This window comes from Mustela lutreola, chromosome 12, assembly GCF_030435805.1.
Source record: "Mustela lutreola isolate mMusLut2 chromosome 12, mMusLut2.pri, whole genome shotgun sequence".
NCBI classification, from domain to species: Eukaryota; Metazoa; Chordata; class Mammalia; order Carnivora; family Mustelidae; genus Mustela; species Mustela lutreola.
Window position 1 is genome coordinate 84,980,945 of NC_081301.1, and position 20,524 is coordinate 85,001,468.

Sequence of the window (20,524 nt, forward strand, 5' to 3'; positions counted from 1 at the left end):
GCATCTCTCTGAGTCTGTGATGATCCTCAGTGACTTTCTACTACATCTTCACATAAAACTCAAAAGAGTATTCCTGTGTTGGTAGGCATTGATTTTGGGGTGGAGCACCTTGGTGCTGCTTGATTAAAGAAAAAACAGTAAGACCTAGAGACTTAATCATCAATTATTAATTATCTGAAAGCTTTCATGAGATGTAGGGATTGTCACATCTCTCTGCAGACCTGCTGCGTCTTATTCCAACAACATGTTTGCAGAAGTGTTGCTTATGGCTCCGCTGGCTGCGGTCTCCTTTTATGAAAGTTCTAGAAAAGGAGAGCCACCATCTTTGAGAGCTTCTGTTCCTAGTTTAATTGCAACTCAGTGAGTTGTTGGGCTGCAGTGAAGGTGCGTCTTTTCTCAATGAGCACTTCTAACCCAGGCCAGGTTCATGAAGACACAGAAATTTCTGGAAAAGAGTTATCCATTAGATCCTGGAAAAGGGCAATTCTCTAGGTAAGAGCCCCTGGGAAAATGTTTACAAAGGCAAATCTGGCTAGCTCCTTCATCCCTTCCTTGTTTCCTGTCCAGGGAAAGAAAACGATTAGGCAAGACTTTTTTCTTTTTCTTCTTTTAATTTTGTTCAGCATTAAAGGAGGGAACTTCATAAACATTGATTGTCATTTACAGAAAACATTCAGAAATCATGTGTGCATTATCTGGGAATGCTAACAGTATTCAACTAATAATTTACAGGACATAAAATAAGGACAAAAACCTATTACATTCTAAAGTAATATAAAACTTTTTTTTAATTGTTAGGGAGTGCTGTTTTATTCTAGTATATTTATAATAATAATAATAATAATAATAATAAAAACAACTCAATGCTTACTTCCTAAATGACTCAGGCTGCAGTTTTACTCACGTACACAGAAATTAGGGCTTATATATTAAACAAGGAGAGAGAGATCAGAAAAACTGTAGATTTTAAAACTAGATGTCATGGGGTTTATTTGCAGTTTGCTTTTTGCCTCTATAGGCTAATAATAATACATGGTAATAATGTGATTAAGCTCCAGAAAAATCAATCGTGACTATTGGAGGCATTATTCTTTTAAAAAGGTATCACTATTATGCATCTTAGAGTGAATGCTTTTATTTTACATGTGTCTGGCAATGCAGCCTTTGTGCGTCACCGACATTTGTGCATGCTAATAAGACGTATCAACTGCACTTCATGGCTGCCCCTCCAGGTGCAACCCTGGTTGGTAGGCGCAGCTGAGCGCCACCCCTCACCCCCACCCCACGCCCCTGGCAGCCCATGGTTCCAACCACTGGAGGACCTGGAGTTGTTCTTCACTTTACACTTGTAGGCTGGAGCTAACATAAAAATCAAATCTCTGAATGTTGGAAGTAGATGAAAATCATTTCTCTCAATCCTAAAAGCAGGGAAGCATTGTCAGGGACTTAAAAAATATTGGAAAGTCTCATTTAAATCTAAATATCTTTTTTTTATTATAAATCGATCATCATAAAATACTAGCCTTTTAAAGTCCTATTTGGGATGCAGGAAAAGCATCAGGTTCATCGGACTTGCTCCTGCCTGTGTGGTTATAGCTCAGGACACCTTCGATCTTCCTCCCTCTCGGTGTCTCCCCAACACTCCCCCAGGTTCTTTGCAACATTTATTTGGTGAAGGTCAGTTATGGCTTCAGCGAATGAGTGATCTGACCTCAGGTTATTCATAAGAAATCAATGTGTACAAAAATATTTTGTTCATCAGAAAGCAGAGTTTGTGTTCCTTAAGCTAGTCCATGCAGAAAGGATTTGGACAAAGCCACTTGCTACAAGGAAAGATGACTTACTCAGGCAACTTCTTTTTTTTTTCTTTTTTCTTTTCTTTTTCTTTTTTCTTTTTTTTTTTTTAAACTTTCTTTCCTCACATTGTCTAGTTCTGATAGCGTTTGCAGGTCTTGGGCCAATCTTCAATACAAATTCTTTGGAGCAGATTTAATGGACAGCCCTGTCCCTTTCTCAGCTGTATTACAAAAAGAAGCATACACTTAACACCAATGACCCGTTAAGATGCTTAAACTGTTAACAACCAGTTTCTGAGAAGTACATAACACGCATAACACGCAGAAAGGAAGCAAGTACATATTTGCTCTTTGTTGGTTTTCCCCCCTCTAAAAAAATTGTTACAAAGTCTTAAGCTTAAACAGAGACATAGAAAAATCAGTGTATTCACTGTCTCCAGTTATTTACAGCAAAAATTACAGAGACAGCATACATTGTATTAGACCTTCCACAAGCATATATTAAAAGTAATTACATTTGAAAAAATATTTTTATTTTTCCTCTACATTTCTACAATACGTACTCAGTTTTCTGTGGGTGTGGTTTGCACTCGTGTGTGTGTGTGTGTGTGTGTTCCTCAGATGAAGCAGACAGTACTGTGCTTGGATGTGCGATCTGTAGCTTTTCAGACATACCTAACGTGTGTCTGCTTGTGGTTGTGACAGAGCCATGCAGATGCCCTCCACCGGCCACTGCCACAAGAGTAGGGTTCAAGAGAAGGGTCATGCTGCCCAGCTGGGGTGTGGACACCCTGCGCCTGCCTCAACTGGGTCTATTCAATGCCGGTCCCCTTGTGCTTTAGTTTTGGCCATGAGAACAATCACTGAGCTGCTTTTTCTGATCCACTAGAGGTCAAGCTTACGGTCATGCAGGAGGCAAAGATTACTATGGGCAATGGACTTTGGAGGATTTTCAGCAGCTTAGGCAAAAAGTGCACAAACAGACGACCTCCACCTGCTGCATAGGAATCCCGGGTCCTGCACTTCAGAACACGGGGGACTGCGTGATCATGACCACGAATACATTCTGCAGACACAACTAAGGGAAAGTAAAAACGTGCCACAGATATCGAAGCCACACATCAGAAGAGACACATCAAGACTGAAAAGTGGAAAAATCATGCGTTTGATGTTCAGAAAAAAAGTGGTGAGAGATGGAGCCACCTGGCTCTAGGAAGCTAGGGGTTTGGGCGAGACAGAGATGTCCCTTATGAGCCATAGTTAAATGGGATCACTTGCACTTTTCGACTACTTTTGTTTTTCCAGCTGAACTCTTGCTGGGAGTGACAGTCAGATGTGGAAACCCCACTGAGCTCCGCACCCCCGCCCCTCTCATGCGGAGTCCTGTCTGGCCAGACTTACTCCAGGAAACAGGCCCCGAGATTCAATTTTGCTTTAAATCAGAGGTTACAAAGTGGACCCTCTTCTGCTCGGAGGTGTATTTGTTTGGTCTGTCCTCAGCTCTGAGTCAACTGACATCCCTTCCAACCAGAGAGATATTGTAAGATTCAGAAGCATTAGCGGCACTTGGGCTTTAGCCGGCCATCGGATGTCCCCTTTCAGATGGGGCACTTCCTTGCCAGCTGGCGGCTGGACTGCTTTCGCTCATTGGCATCAACTCCCTGGCCCTTTTAGGCTTCTGAATTTTTAACCCTTGCTTCAAATGAACATGTACCTCTGGGTCCTGAGACCTGTCCCCGCCTCCCCCCCCCGCCAAAATAGGTTGTCAGCTCCCGTCTAATGACCCACGTGGTTTTCCATACCAGGCTGTGGTTCTATCGGCAGCCAGAAACAAAAAAAATCAAATACCACTTCATCTAAAGCAGATGGTGTGCTTCTGGTCTTCCTGGTCCAGGGGACTCTGTGCAAAGGTTCACTACAGATGCAAACTTTCCAGCTCTTGCTGTTCTCTTGAATGGCGGCTCTGTCAGGCACAGGCCTCCTTGCCTGAATTTGCTGCCAACTGTGGCAACTTCATTGGAAGCAAATGTTTACAGAGAAAAGAGAGTCAGGAAAAAGTTATTTCTTCTAATTTCCAATAGCGGTGGAATTTTTCCTTCTGTAATACACAGAACAAAGCAAATGCAGCAAAACTGACATCATTTGCATCTTTCTGATGTTTTCGAAAAAAAGCTGGTTACGTTTTAGGTTGTCCTTGGGACGGAAGAGTCACTTTTGCATTCAAGCCTGGTACACTTGGGATTGCGGAGTGTGTGAGTGGACTAGCCATGTGTGTGGGTTTTCTACGAAAAGTTTAGCTTGACTGCCATGAATTTAGGTGTTGAACAAGGCAGCTGCGATAGGAAATGTACTGGTTTGTCCCTGGCACCTCTTGCTACTAACGTCCAGAGTTCCCTGTGATTTAAGGTGTCACAGATTCTCCCCAAGAAGTCCCATTACCCTAGAGACCACTATATTCTGTTTATACCTACACAGTGGTCCTTTATTCCAGAGCTCTGAAGACAGTTTTCAACTGAGGGAAATCAGAAGGGGTATGTGTGTAGAGTACATAGTACATCTCTACCCTCAGCTTTCATTCTCTGGAGCGGGGTGGGGGTGGGGCACAGAATTAGGGATACTAAGATGACCCAAGTTGTGGACATCCAAGTGTGGTGGACTAAGCCAGATCTGGTATTCTTTCTTCTCCTATATTCCCTCCAAAATTTGCATTTCCTCTTTCAGATCACAGATACGCCAGAATTTGAATTCACACAGCTTTACCTCCCCTGGCAGAGTCCGCTAACCCCACTTAGATTTCTGTATTCTCCCCGCTCAGGACCTGTGTAGGAAGCTTGGGTTTGCTCGGGAGACACATATTCCTGTTAATAGGGCAGCTCGATTATTTGGCTCTTAGCAGATTTTAGAAAATGAGACCGAGTTGTCCTTATTCGTGTGCAACTTTCCATCAAGTCCACACAGTTAACGACACGAAGGTACTGCTTACTGTTCTGAAAGCCTTGTCAGAGAGGTTCTCTTATTGGCATATCTAATTTATGCCGTTTACATTTTGTTGTCATTTTCCTGTTTTATTCCCCCCCTTGATGTATTTTTTTTTTTTAATGAAACATCCCTGAGTGGGTACAGTGCAACATCTGCATCGAGCAGATTGTCATTTACGAAGCATGAAGGGAAGAGTACAGACGGTGGGTTCTCTGGTCCGGTGTGCCTTGTATCATGAAGGTGGTGGGAGCCCCTGCGCGTCTTCGCAGGGAAGGGACAAAAATCGCGTGTGGTACACAAAGTTGTTCTCAACCAAATTTCAAAATACCTTGAGATGTGGTCATAGGAGATGTTCAAAAGGCAGCTTGGAAAGGCGTATGTCGCCACCGAAGATATGACCTGGTTCTCTTTTCAGGGACAGATTTGGCAACTGGGGCGCAAAAGGGAAATCTCTCTTCTGAGCTGAAGTGGCCTGAGCATGTACTGGTTGCCACTGTTTTGTTCTTGTTCCGTCGCTAGCTGTTTCCTGTGCCCTCACTTCAAAAGGTTCCTGCCCTCCCAGTGAAATGCTCGCACTGGTAGAAATGACAAACAAATTCAAATCTGGTACCTCCTGAGGCACATGTGGGAAATCATCCTTTTCCTACATCGCCCATGGGACGAGGGAGGAAAAAATTCTCAGCCACTTCATCAATTGAGCCAATTTAAATCCTCAAAGGTAGACCGAAGGAAACAAATGATTCCCTTTGCAACGGAGCAGGAATTACAGGCCAACAACGGAAAACACGAGGCCAACAGAACGATGAAAGCAAAGTCTGACATAAGTTCAAAGCTCAAAGGGAAACACCAAGTAGACACATTAAGCGTTGCCTATCACAAGCCAATCATAAAACATACATTGCATTTGGAAACGGCTTGGCTTAATTGAGCGCCTTCCATTACCCTGTTTTCCTAGCAATCAGTAAAGTAATCTTTCCATTAGAAGGAAATATGACTCTTGGAATTAATTCTTTATACAAAGAGCTAGCAGGAGTGACATTTACACCAGAAACAACCAAGTCCCTGCAGCAGCATAACACGCAGTGCGCAGCTGTCTTCTTAGACACGGAAGGTAATTTGGTTCAATGTAGTTAAATTAATTGAATATAACAGTAGTTGAGAAAGAGAGTCATTATTTTAAAGCCTTTTTGTTTTTCCCCATTGGTTTGGAATTCATCAATCATGAGGTGGGAAAAGGCTCTGTTTTCTAGAAGAAAAGACTAGCACTACCGTCTGATCATCAAGGAGGGGTGCGGTGGCATCGCGCAGATGGCTCTCAAGACCGTGTCACTTTAGGAGAGCGTTGGAGATGAAAAGGAAATCAAAGTTTCCACTGATGGAAACTTTTCAAAGCAAGTGTGCGCGCATGCGTGCGGGTGCGTTTGCCGAGGAGGAGAGGGCGGGGCCTCGAGAGCTGCAGCTGGGCTACGCTTCCGGGAGATGGTGCGTCATTGTCTTCTACACAAAGCCCGGTTCTAGCTTCATTTTTAAGAACTCTTGTTTTGGATCCACTAAGACCCAAGACATCCGGCCTCCAGAGCCCAAGCCGAACAAGCTGCTTGGGGTTTATGCTTTCCTGGCACTCGGCTGGAGAGCAGGTGGAGAGGGGAGGCTTGTCCTAGGAAGTCTGAATTCACTAAGCTTTGTCTTGCCTTTTGCACTCTGTGCTTTGCAAGTTGCTTAAAAAAAAAAAAAAAAAAAAAAAAAAAGTAAGCCCAGGCTAGATGGATGATGCGATTTCAAACCACATGGGAAATAGTTTTGGCTTTGGGGTGTATTAGTTGTACAGAATAACTCAGATGTGTTTTCCTTATCTGTCGAGTTCTTGCTCTGTGCATACAGTGTAGCATTTTGGAGTTGAGAAATTAGAGGCCCCACACTAGAAGGACATATAAAATCCTGCCTTCCCCTTTATTGCTGCTTTTTCTAACAAACTTGGCAAAGGGAATGCATCTAAAGAACTACTTCTTTACTTTGTAGGTGCTCTTTCTTACCTCTTCTTTGCCAAAACCAAAAAACAAAACAAACAAACAAAAAAAAACCCACCACACCAAAAAACAAAAAAACAAAAAAAACCCAAACCGCCCCAAAAAACCCAAACCAAAACAGAACAGGTTAGAGAGGACATGTTGACATGAAATGGCATCTGGACCCTGGCTTCTGATTTCTGCCGTGACTCTAATTTTATTAGAAAAAATTGCTGGTGATCAAACCTACAGACTGCGTTTCTCTGCTGAAGAGAAACGAAACCAAAATCAGTTTCTTTCCCAGCCTAAAATCCAAAGAAAAAACAAAAGTGTTTTGTGTGTGCTGGTGAAAAATAGGAAACAGTGATTGTTTGGTTAAAAAATGTTCTGGACTCCACAATATTATCTGTGGCCTAATTCTTAAAAACAGGAAAATGGCTCCAAATACTCCCCCCCACCCCAATATTTACCATCCTGACAAGGCTTGGATGTCACTGAGAGAGCTAGAGTTCTTACTCAGAGGCTGGGTGTTACGTTTGTTCCTTCACAGACTTATCTCTGAATCGGGACCATCCTGCTGTAGACGACAGCTGAAAAGTCTGGCTGGGAAAACAAAATCCTGATTGTCTAACATAAAGGTAACACAGAAGGGAAATAAGAAGAGAGAGCCTGATTGAACCTTCTTCACTAGTGGGTATGGTGTTTTAAGCCACAGTGCACGTGCAGGTGTAAGTAATAATCATATATAATATTCTCGGATATTATATACTTATTACGTACCTGCACAGTGCTTTTCAAGACAGCTACAAATTTTCACATGCATCAACTATCTAAAAACATAGAAATAGGTAAGCCTATTCAGTGGAGTTTTCTTAAATTATATTTGAACAATTAACAGGAAAAGTAATCATGTAAAGTACCGCTCTGTTCTCGTATATATCTACAATAAAATTCTATAAACAGTTGTCTCCCAAAACATACCCGAATAAAAAAAAAAAAATAACACCCAGTGTCCTCTAGTTGTATATTTATGGTCATTTCAAAAACAAACAAACAAATAAAAGAGCCCCACTCAGGTGCATATTTACATTCTTCAAACTGTAGCGGTGAAAAATAATTCTATTAAGTGCAGGACATTCCTAATGTTGCAGTAGACATTTTTCTTAAGTCTTCATGAACACATTGCTTTTGTCTTAATGGTGATGCATTCCGTGACTAGGAGACAGTCCTCTGGTCGCCTTCATTTGCAGACGGTGGCACAGTCAGGATTAAAGAGCTCCTTGTATAATGGAGGAAAGAGGGTGTTCACTATGTCTGGATGTGATTGTTTGAATACCTGCAGCTTCTCCCCGTGCAAGTTGCAGACCGCCGTGATGGTGGGGATCTTGGCTATTAACTGCAGAGCGGGGAGAGGCGGGGGAAGGGACAAAGCGGGAAGGAAGCTCATTAGTGCTCTGTCTTCTGAATCAGTGTCCTTCCTGGCCTCCGATGAAGGCAATGGCTTTGGGAAAAGACGTTTGGGAAGAGAGCAGGCTCACTTTCAGCTTCTCCTTTCTGACAAAACAAAACAAAACGTGCCTCCCACCCCCAGCCTCCAGAGGGGAAAGAGAAAGCACGCAAGCAGGGCCAAGCTTCCTGATTTCACTGCTTTTAAATAAAACTGTGTTTGGGAGGTAGTCGATTTTGATGGGAAGGAGTGGGTGCTTTGCACCAGGCCGACTGAGTCAGAATCCTGGTTCCAAAATAGCTAAATGGCCGTGTGGCTGGGATACACTCTGTCTTGGTTTTCTCGTGTGTAAAGTGGGCTTACTCACAGTTCCTAGTTCCTTGGCTTGTTGTGTGGACGGAGGTAATTCATATAAAGTGGTGAGAATAGTGTAGGCACGAAATGCCATGGTTAGCTAATATTATCTATCGTTTCCCACAGATTTTTCTGATATGACTGTGAGGTTTTTGGAAGGAGACCATGAGAGGAAGGTGTGATCTAAACTGTATGAGGCGTGATCCATAATCCTCGGGGCTGCTTTGCTCACTAGCCTGCCTGAATCTTTCTCGTTCTTTTCCACTCTAATGCATAAAATGAGACTCTGTTTCATCAGGAGAGAACCTGGGAGGTCACTGGCACTAGCTTCTTCAGGGAGGCATTTAAAAAAACTCATGGGGAAACAGCCACTTATAATTGCTAGATTTTGACATATATGTATCATGTGGGATGTGATTTTTTTTTTTTTTTAGTTCCAATACCCAGAAAACAGGGTTTTATAATAATTTAAAATGTCCACAGTTTGTGAAATGCTACATAGGTCTTAAGAGATGAACAATTCTAGCTTTTAACAGATTTGTAATGTGGGGACTCCTAGAATTTATCATCTCATGTCAAAATTAGTTTAAAACCAAACGTCATCATGATCAAATCACTGTTGGAATAAGATGTGTTTCATAAAAGATAAGCCTGATAGTTCATAGAGCTGACCAAAGGTACACTTGAAAGTAATGATAAAATAAAATTAAATAAAACCCGTCGGATCACCAGTTCGGTTCATGTGCTCCCTATCCTACTCAATAGTAAGAAACCATCTCAGACTTTGAAGTAAAAGAGAAAATAGATAATTAGTTACTTTGTGGCTCTTCAAAATCATAAACTTTGCTTTCATTAAGTTTCCCTTTAACAACTAATGACTGTATAACCACACTATGAGCAATTCAAAAATAGCATCAGGATGAGAGCTGTTGACACTTTCATTAAAGGGATCTAGAACACACAAAGAAGGTTGGGGTTCAGACATTCCATTTCCATGGATGTTTAATGACAGGGGTAGAAATGAAAAATGTGACATCTTTGTTTATAGAATGCATGTTAAATTTTAAACTGAGAATCAAGACCTTCTTTCCTACAGGATGTTACTGGAACTTGCAGCAGGCACTCTGCTAGACACTAAAGTGCGCAAGACAGTATGACTCTTGCTTATCGCCTGCTTGCGAAGACGGATGTGAATAACGGCATCCCGCCGTCAAAAGCAAACTGGAAAACCATGGTGGGTGCCATGCAGAAATGGGCTAGAAGTGCTAGAGAACAGAATGTTCTCTTTAAGGCTTCCTTGAGAAAGCGCCACTTAAGCTGAGCTCTGAAGGGAAAGTGGGAGCCGATCAGATGCTGGGGTACAGGATTTGCCCCGGGGCCACGTGAAATGATGCCGTGGTACTTGGTGCACAGGAAGAACGGAGCGGTGAGTGAGCACGTCTGACGGAAGAGCGGGAGGGATGGGCGTGGCCAGTAGATACAAGTTGATGTTAAGGCTCTTTGGAAGGGTTTTCAGCAAAAGAGATGATCAGAGTCCCATCCTGAAAGAGTCACTTTGGGTCCAGGATGGAAAACAATGTCTCTTCTACATTTTCATAGGTAAAAGGTATACCAGGGTCCACTTCCCTGAAGTCCCTTGGGAAATTATCCAAGCTCTCTCAACCAGCTGGTTCACAAGGATGGAGGCTACAGCAAGTTGGAGCACTTCTTACACATTACCGCCTCCCTGAAAGAGCGACTGAACTCGGAAAGGCTCTGAAGGCTTTCTGTGATCACCTGCAGCTGAGCGGATGCTACCGCGGAGCTCCGAAAAATTCCAGCTGCGATCCGTAATGCCTGTCAACCTCTCCTCTGCGTAACAATCACCGGGGCGCTTCCTAGAAATCCAGATTCCTGGGATCTACCCTTAAGGAGTCTGTGTCCGTAAGTCTAGGTGGCCTATCAGCCTCCATGTTGGAGAAAACATCCTTCGGGAGGCTGATGGACTGCGGCCGTGGAGGTTCAAATTTTTTGCATTTACAAGTTGCAAAGTAAATTCGGTACCTTCTCTGAAACAGTCCTGGGAGCTAGGTGAAAGGTTAGCTCCTTTTCAGGAGACAGAGACAGAACTGATCATCCTCAGAGAGGAGACGTTCCATCTGCTTAGCTCTGGTAGTGTAGTGGGGGGCAAGAAATAGAATTCCTAGTTCCCTATGGGACACAAATGCACCATAGATAGGATCCGCCTAGTGATTTGTAAAACAACAACAACAACAACAAAACTAAACCTATGGGTTTTAAATCTCTACTGCCTGGGTCTGAATTCTGCACCTGCTATTTATAGCTGTGTGATCTTGGGCAAGTCACTTAACTTCTCAGCTTCGTTATTCGACAGATGGCCCCTCCCTCCGAGGGTTGTGTGAGGGTTAATTAACTGCGTTGACACAAGCTGTCAAGAGCAGTGCCTGACACATGGTGGCGATACGGGTGTTAGGTGTTATGCTTCCATTCCCATATAATGCTTCCTTCAAAGAGAGGAAGAGTCAAGGCCACGCTTGTCCAACCCAACCACCCAGGGGGCAAGACCCCAACTTAACTCTTAACCAAGCACTGGAAATTGGGTCATGTGTTAATGTTGCGGAAATCAGCCACTTCCTTTTGTTGAAATGAAAAAACAAAATCATATTTTCATTTTCTTATAGCAATTAAAGTAACCTGCTCATTTAGGAAACTGTGATTTATAAAGTAGAATCTTATACACACTACAATTCTTAAAGCTTTTTTTTTTTTTTTTTTTTTGCTCCTTTTGGGAAGGGGAAGAAATGTCCTCTCATGCATTTACTTATCATTAAATGCGTAAGAGGACAACCCTTCTATAGTTGCTTATTTGCCTTGGGAATACTTAATTACGTGTTTGGTTTAGAGAGAGTGAATATGGACCCTTGCTTCTTTCCCATTGCAAACTGGGGTTTAAGGAACATCTGATTCAGGACCTACTTCTTCCCTCTTTTATGGGATTTGGATCCTGTCCCTGCTGCTCATCCGTGCGATGGATCAGATGCTGAGAACTGCTTTTGGTGAAGAACACTGGGGCCGCGCGAGCAAAGGGCACCAAGGCAGGCAAGAAGCTTCCCTAACCGTGTGCACTTGGAGGCTGATTTAGAGCCACGCAGGCAGTGGGAACAGAAATGCTGATGGGCATCCATCTGCTGGGAGGCACGAAGGGCCAGGAGGGGTTGCAGAGGCAGCGGCAGCGCTAGTCAGAGCCCAGAAGGGCCTGGTGGAGGCAGCGGCAGGCAGTCACTTACTGCTCGTTAATATTATGTACTGCAGCTGGGGGGCCCCCATTTCAAAGGGAGCTCAGAGCAGCCTCAGCGGCAGTTAATGGCTCAACAACTTTTTAAACAGCTGGGGAAGTGATCCAGAAGCACTTGGAGATGGAGGGGGTAGTCGATTTCAAACCATCATGAAATTTCTTCATGTTTAAATAATCCCCCTAGCAGTAGACAGAGGGTCCAGAAAAAGGCATTTTTACATTCATGTCTCTCTTATGACAAGCATTTCTTATAAGAAGGAAGCTTTAGCTTATACCTACAGGGGTCTACGAGAAGAAAAAGCAGCTGTTGGAGAAGAGCTAATAATCCAACGCTTCTTTCCAGAAGGTGGTTTTATGAGAAAATCCACAATTCTGTAACGAGTACGTTTGATGTGGAAAAATGGAACACGCAGAGGGTAAGACGAGTGATCTCGTTCACAGAGGCTTCCAGGCCATCCAGATGCCCTCTAGCCTGAAGCAGGAAGCCAGCAACGGTTTGACCGAAGTGGAGGAAACTTCAGAAGCACTGATAAAAGCCCAGCACATCAAGTGAGGCCAAATACACCTAGTTTGCATGCCTGTTCACTTTTCTTTTTCAGGGGTTTGTCTGGCTAAACTCGGACACTTAGGTTAGAATTGTAATACTGAATGAACTTGAGATATCTGTCTGCTTGTGAGCCCCCGACCCCCGACCCCTGACCCCATCCTTGGCATCCACGCTGAACCACTGGGTACAGGGGGAGTGCACATGGATTCAGCCGGGGCTGGAAGCCGAGACTGGACTGAGAGCCGGCAGGTTACTTTTTAAATCTAGTAGAAACTGCACTTGAAGAATGTAGTTGGAGAAGCTACACGCTAGCCGAATTTCACCACAGGGACCGGGGAAGCAGGGTTGGCTGGTATTCAGGGAGGGAGAAGAATTAAGGAGATGCCTTAAGAGAGAGAAACGTGAGATGGAGAATTAGGAAGGTGTCTTGATTCCTTGTTCTAGTGCCTTCCTGAATGGTGGCTGCATTTTCATCCTTAGGTTCCAGGAGATCTCTCTCCATTCTTTTTTCTTTTTGCTTATGCTAGTGTGAATTGGTTCCTTTTACTTGTTACCAAAGAGTTCTAATGATGACATCGACTTCTGACTTGAGGCATGAGGAGTGACATCAAGGTCTCTCTTTCTCTTTTTAAATTTATTAGAGAGAGAGAGAAAATAAGCCAGGGAGAGAGAGGGAGAAGCAGACTTCCCACTGAGCAGGGAGCCTGATGTGGGGCTCCATCCCAGTACTCTGGGATCATGACCTGAGCCGAAGGCAGATGCTTAACTGACTGAGCCACCCAGGCACCCCAAGACCTCTCTTCTTACTTACAGACCGTTAGTCTGATGGAGAACCCTTGGAATTTCTGGGTGGTGGACATGCAGCGTATGCCAGCAGACTTGGAGCAGCTAAAATGAACGAAAATAATCTCGTCTTTCACAGTAACTCTGCAAGGAAACTGGCTGAGTCCATATGGGACCACCGTCTCCCCCTCGCATCTGGCACAGAGCTTATGCTCTGCCAGAAACCTGAGCTGAAGTGGGAAATGGCCCCGGGATAAAGCTATGCTTCTTGGGTATGGACTTGGAACTTAAAAAAGTGGGGGACCTGCTGAATTGTTTTCTATAGTTCTGCCTCTCCTTGGATGACTTTAAAGCATAAACACCATTATGAGGAAGCCCGAGAAGCCGGAGTGGGGCTCCAGGGGCCCAGCTTCATCGAGGCAGTGGCTATGTTAACTCTGTGAACATTCTCGGAGCAGTCTATCTACTTACCCTTTAAGAACTCTTCAGCATGTGTTCTGTTTTTGAAAAGCAGAGCAAGTTTGAAGTAGGAAACCAATTCCTAGCCAAGTGGAGGAAAGGGGAGGCTCAGCACCTGGTCAGGGGCTCCTGGAGCGCTCACGGGACAGCTGCTCTTCGAGATGAAACGGACTCCACAGCCCCATAGGCCACCTACTGAGAATCCTAGTATAACACCCAGGGTCTTGCAAGAAAGCGGGCTTTAGACTAAACATTCCATTGCTAATCGGGACATAGCCTATTTCGACCTCATTGAGAAAGCAATGAAGATCAATGGAGATGACCTTGTGCCGTTTCCACGGATCCCTTGGTCAGTATCTGCTCTCCAGGCTCCATCAGAAAATCAACATGGTGAGTTTTTTTTTTTTTTTTTTTTTCTTTTAAATCTGTATCAAAAGAGCACCATTAATGTCACAGTGACCAGGCTGGTTTCTTTCCAGTAAAATTTCAATTTATTAGCATGTGCAATAGGGCCGTCTAAGCCTTCCATTTTGTAAGCCTCTATTTAGTAGCTTGGTTCTGTTAATAACAGAAGAAACTTCCTTATGTCGATGAGACAGTTTTGCTACTGTTACGCTAAAAACGGACTTAGGAATGAAGAAGTTAGTGTATCAGTTGGCTTGTACTTCTCCCAGCTCAACCCATCAGTTTCCCTGGGGAAGGCTGGAACCTTCCAGAGCTAAGGAGGAGATGAACCTCAAAGAAACAGATTTGTCGCCACACGGTGCAGCCATTTTTCTTGTCTAGGACAGTCTCTTTTCACAGCTGACTTGAGTTCCGTGTTTTCATTAACATGGTACAACTTTAGAGTAATACTTATGGCTGAAGGGACACGGTGGGACATCTTCACAGGCAGCAAAGGCTTAGAGTGACTGGCCGCCTGGCTAAAATTAACAAGTCAGGAAACAGCAGGTGTTGGCAAGGATGCAGAGAAAGGGGAGCCCTCCTACACTGATGGTGGGAGTGCAAGCTGGTGCAGCGCCTCTGGAAAACAGTAGGGAGGTGCCTCAAAAAGTTAAAGATAGAACTACCCTATGACCCAGCAGCTGTACCCAAAGGACACAAACATAGTGATTCAAAGGGACACATACACCTCAATGTTTATAACAGCAGTGTCCACAATAGTCAAAATATGGAAAGAGCCCAGTTGTCCATCGACAGATGAATGGATAAAGATGTGTATAAAAATATACACACAGAGAGGAATATTACTCAACCATCAAAAAGAATGAAATCTGGGGCACCTGGGTGGCTCAGTGGGTTAAAGCCTCTGCCTTCAGCTCAGGTCATGATCTCAGGGTCCTGGGATCGAGCCCCGCATTGGGCTCTCTGCTCAGTGGGGAGCCTGCTTCCCTCCTCTCTCTGCCTGCCTCTCTGCCCACTTGTGATTTCTCTCTGTCAAATAGATAAACAGATTCTTAAAAAAAAAAAAAAAGAATGAAATCTTGCCATTTACAATGATGTGGAGGGAGCTAGAGGGTATTCTGCTAAGCAAAATAAGTCAGAGAAAGACAGATACCATATGATTTCACTCACATGTGGAATTTAAGAAACAAAACAGAGGATCATAAGAGAAGGGAAGAAAAAATAAAATAAGCTGAAAACAGGGAGACAAACCATAAGAAAGGGAACAAACACGGTTGCTGGAGGGGAAGTGGCTGCGGGATGGGCAGTAGGGAGTGCACTAGAAGTAATGAGCACCGAGTGTTCTATGCAACTGACGAATCACTAAACTCTACCTCGGAAACTAATAATACAGTATATGTTAATAAATTGAATTTCAATAGAAAATTTTTAAAAAAGTGACTTGAAGAGAGAGAGCCATAGGGGACAAGTAATAACCCTCTGGCCATCCAGGAATAGGAGGAAAGAGAAGCGTGAGAGAGATTCTGAGCTTCGGCATAATCCCTAGACTCCTCCATATTTAGAAGAATTTGAATTTCCACTAGCACAGAACTGTGTGTTCACAAATATCTGGAAGGGTGGTGTGGCCCATCTGTAGTACACGACCAGGCACAAGCAATTGAACAGTTTGGAGAAATGGATTAAAGGCACGGTAACTCCCTGAAGTGTGGTGGTTGTAGTAAAATAAGTACCAGCACTCGCTCTAGTCTCTGCGTATGGCAGAGCGAGCAGCTGGTGGCCCGACTCCCACCACAAGTCCTCCAGGCCTTCCTGTCGGGTATGGGTCAGTACGGAGTTTGCTACTTTTTAAACTTCTCAGTAAAGATTTGGGCAAGAACTCAGGAGGGTCGCATGTATGTGCAGGAGGGCTAGGAACAAATAAATAGACTAGCTACTAAGATTTCATGACTCTGATTATCTAGGAGCTGCGACAAGAGGGGACAGGCTGGAGAAGACTTTATCAGACAGGCCTCCAGCCATGGCCCTGGCTCAGAGCTCGCACTGAAGGAAGGCCTGGGATATGAGCAAGATGTCTAGATCCAAGCTTTGCCCTCAGTCGTGAGTACGCTGCCCCTCCCCGGCCCGAGCTAGACTGACTCCTTTTTCTCCTTTGCCCTCTGTCCTCTGGCCAGAGCAACAGGAAGGACAGATTCTTGGGACTGGTGATAAACGAAGTCCATACTCCAGAGAACCAGACTGTCACCGGTCGTGGCGGTTCAAATATACACCCACCCTGTTATTCGTAGCTCAAATATACCTTATACTTCCTTACCTCTTAACATTTCCTCCATCACTTGCAAGGCCACACTCCATCTCCTGAGCCCTCCAACTTCCTTTTTTTGAAATAGTTCTCATCCATTAGTGATTGACTCAAATATACCACCTTTGGATCAAAATTTCCCTGCCGAAATGCACTTCTGTCCACAAGAGCAGCACTCACATACTAGACCCCTTACAGAGTGCGCCGCTTGCTGATACCAAATACCATTTCATCTTCAAAATAATCACAGAACCTGGACATTGTCTTTAGTCACAGTTTACAAATGAGGAAACCTAAGCACAGAGAGGGTAAGTCACTTTTCCACAGTCACTCAGCTAGGAAGTGGTTCTGATGATTATTACAAATATGCTACGTATTATCACGATGCTATGAGGAAAGGAAACCAGAATCTTTAATAAGGCTTTAAAAAATAAATGGGTTCATATATTGGGTTTGAAATCTTCCAGTTAACGGATACAGAATTCCTAATCTTCACACCTTCTGCACATCCAAATTTGGTTAAAAGTACAAGGTTTGGACTTCAATTTCAGGAAGTGGGCATGACGGAAGTGTGTTGGAGCCTGTTCTTTCGGGATCAAGTCCTGTGACTATGTCTAAGCCCCAACCCTCTCACCTGATGTCCGTTCCACTTGTTCTGGGTCAAATTGTTCGCGTTACCCAGAAGGCAGATCCGACCCACTGACTGCGGATTTACCTGTGCCCCTGGACTTGAATGCCACAGTTGGTGTGTGCCCATTCTTCTTGAGGGAGGTTTCAGGATGTCTGCCAGATTCCCCGAGGGGTCTATAAATTACAAGTATTAAGAATGGCTGCCACTGTTTGAGAGGCATCCTAAAGGCAGACGAGCTCCGTGACTATGGGGGCAGAAGGAGCACTTCTGAAAAGATGAGAGTCTGTGGTGGGACAGAAGAGTGTTTGCTGGATACAAATGAAATGATTCCTTTCGGAGGGAAGGGCTTCGTGAGAGAGAGTGCCTGTATGTCCATGGCACCATTGTCCTTCTGTGTTCAAGTGGTCGGGAACTCGAGATACTTGCCCATTCCCACCCCCCCATCTCCAGCACTTGACAGTTTAGGAATCTAAGATAAATAGAGTGACTCATCGAAAGCCACGCAGCTCAGGGCTGGGATCGAAGAGTCCAGAGCTCATTCTCTTTCATGGTCCCTCCCCTTTACTTCACAGAGCATCCTAGGAAATGCTGGCTTACAAGCAGGGGTCCACACAAGAAACCTACATCCATCTGCAACCTATGGTAGCAATGCTCATCATCTGGTTCCAGGGAGTTCTATACAAGAAACAATCCTCTTTTAACACTTTCTCTTGCTTCCTTTCTACCCCAAATACTTCTGATGGCCACCCTCAGGACACCAGGAGGTAGAAAATGATGTAAGCAGGATAATTTTTGTACTGTGGATCTCATTTGAACCTCAAAACAACCATACAGATGCCAAAAAAAAGATAATCCTCATTATCCTCATATCAGGACCTCAATTTTAGGATGGCATATATGGGGACAAGGTCTTTGGGAGATCCAAAATGCAGAAAACATTCCCCCTCCATTAACTGACCAGAAGTATTTATCGTATATTCTGCAGAGCAATTATAGAGACAGGTGTATGTTTCCAAAACCATCTCTTCTGCCCAGTGCATCTGGAAGCATGCAGAAGTTTTGTCTTGACTGGGAGAAAACCAAGGTACAGAGAGCAAGTGGTTTTCCTGGGCCATACCAAAAGTACCAATTTCTACTAGACAACTATCCCTCTATAGTGTAAAAATGTCCCTCCTAGTGAGGCCTTCATCCTAACAAAATGTTACCATCATGAAACAGCATATGTAATTCATAGATTTTTATAGATAGGAGTTTCTGTATTTGCAAAGTAGTATGTGGTAATACCTCTGACAGAATTTTCCCCTTTTAAAAAAATAAGGAACTTTGAAAGCAGTGGGAAGGTTTTGATGATTATAAACATAGACTAGGATTACTCTGGTCTTCAACTGAGAATATGCTTCATTTGCCAGTTGCTTGCCCTCTAAAAAATTCCAGTTCTTAAGAAATCCAAGATACTTTAAGATCCTAAATAATGCTTAGTTTCAATCATTAGGAAATTACTTCTTCCCCTTATGAGCATTTTACTCTGGTAAACATCTCTTCTCAGAACTCTTCTTAAAGATCACAATTCTTAAGTAAGCTGAACAGAGACACTGATGGCAGGTTGCACACATTTTGACGTAGGGATACCTCACTATTTTGAAGGAACCCCTGGATAAATCGTGTATGAAAAGATTAGAATTGAAGGAAAATTTACTGGTAATCAGTCTAATCTTCTACTCTGGGAAGGACTCTGATTTACAACACATCTGACAAAAAATCAAGCAGTGTGCTCTAGAATATGACCAATGCCAGGGAGCTCACTACCTCACAATGGTTTACGCCTTTGTTCAGCAATTCTTATTTTACGGTTCTTTCTGATTTTAAATAAAAATCTCCCTACTCTTAAGGTTGGCCCACATCTGACTTCTGAAGAGCCACAAATTCTCTTCGTTCATCACCTGTCAATTCTGAAGACTTGATTCCTTGCTTTAAGCTTTTGTTCTTCGTATAAAACACCCTTCGTTTCTTTCCCTGGTCTTTTTGTGCCTGAGGTTGAGATCTGACAATATCCTCTTGCACAAAGTCATTCTTCTCTCAATCTGTTATAACTTACTGATCTCCTTTTTAAAGCAGCACCTCAACTTTTATACATCTTTGGTAAATTCCAAAAACTGATACTGCTGAGCAATGCCCTTGCTTTCTAACTAGCCACTGTGTTTTCCCAGGGACAGTAGGTCTGTTCTCCTAGGACATACCTTTGCCAAAGTCTCATCATCCAGGTGATTCTTCTGAATCACGTGCTGAAGTGCAAAATAAATTTTTTCCTGAAGCTTCTGGACCTTCCTTGGTTCTATCAGCCAGGCTCGGTCTGACAAAGGAAAAGAATTAGGTTAGCGTGGGTGGGGGGGGAATGTTAGCTTTCACCGCATTTATAGGTGCTGAGTTTCAGACCCATTCCATTGTTTTCGAAGACATATAGTTATTTATATAAAACACAGATACTTTAAAAGAAATACCCTGATGACAGCAATGCCAGATACACTGACCCAGGAAAGGCGGATGGAGGGAAGAACCCCATGGTTCCAGTAAACACCAGCATGTTTCGTATTATCTGTGACAACTTACATCTCTCTCTCTCTCTCTCTCTCTTCTGTTTTTGGACATTAACTTCTACTTTGAAAAAATCTAAGTTTATGACTTGTGAAGAAAATGAATTCTAGAAGAAAATCTATTACACAGGAATATTTTTGGTATTCAGGATCCCCTTTCCCTTTTATAAGCTAAGCTATAATGCAAAGCATAAACATGAATCAATTCCAAAAATTTAATCCTGTGTGCTCTTTTTCTACATGGAATTTTTTTAAAAAGATTTTTATTTATTTATTTGACAGAGAGAGATCACAAGCAGGCAGAGAGGCAGGCAGAGAGGAAGGGAAGCAGGCTCCCTGCCTAGCAGAGAACCTGAGGCGGGGCTCGATCCCAGGACCCTAAGATCATGACCTGAGCCGAAGGCAGAGGCTTTAACCCACTGAGCCACGCAGGCGCCCCTCTACATGGAATTTTTAAGTGGTGGGTAGGACAATCCCTCCTTTCCTTTCTCCTATCCTACATTTTCTTTTTTTCCTTCCTATATCTCTCTCTTCACCACCCACTTCCTTCCTTTCTTCCTAGAAGCTTTATGGCTGGTAACAAAAATGCAGCCCAGCATCCATGCCTCAGGTGGGAGCTTCCATGAAGAGACATCTAGAGCCTCCAAATGCTGAACAAATACTCATGGAAAAGAACTTGGAAATGGTCCATCTGAACTCGGTTCAGGTCAGGTGAGAAACTCAATTCTGTAATTCTAGACAAGGCAAGGACAAGTCTAGCCACAGGTTAAGCAAAACTCTTACGTAAGTGAGCACAAAAGCCTACAGTGACAATTGTCAGTCCGAATAAATTAGGTTTCTCTCCCTCTCCCTTCTCTAAACTATCCGGAGCTGAACAGACCATGGCTTTTGTGACAAGACCTGGGGGTTCAAGGGTGGGGTCCGGCATGAAC

General features: G+C 43.6%; 1 protein-coding gene across 1 annotated transcript in view; it reads right to left on the bottom strand.

Annotated features, from left to right (window-relative positions):
* Window positions 1–608: 608 nt before the first annotated feature.
* The window catches only part of RORB (RAR related orphan receptor B), a 192,907-nt gene continuing 172,991 nt past the window's right edge, over window positions 609–20,524 (bottom strand). The window contains exons 9-10 of the mRNA XM_059142577.1: window positions 19,239–19,351; window positions 609–8,177 (exon numbers count right to left, since the gene is read on the bottom strand). Of these exons, the coding sequence (XP_058998560.1) occupies window positions 8,022–8,177; window positions 19,239–19,351 (269 nt within the window). The 3' untranslated portion in view covers window positions 609–8,021. The remainder of the gene's footprint in view (window positions 8,178–19,238; window positions 19,352–20,524) is intronic.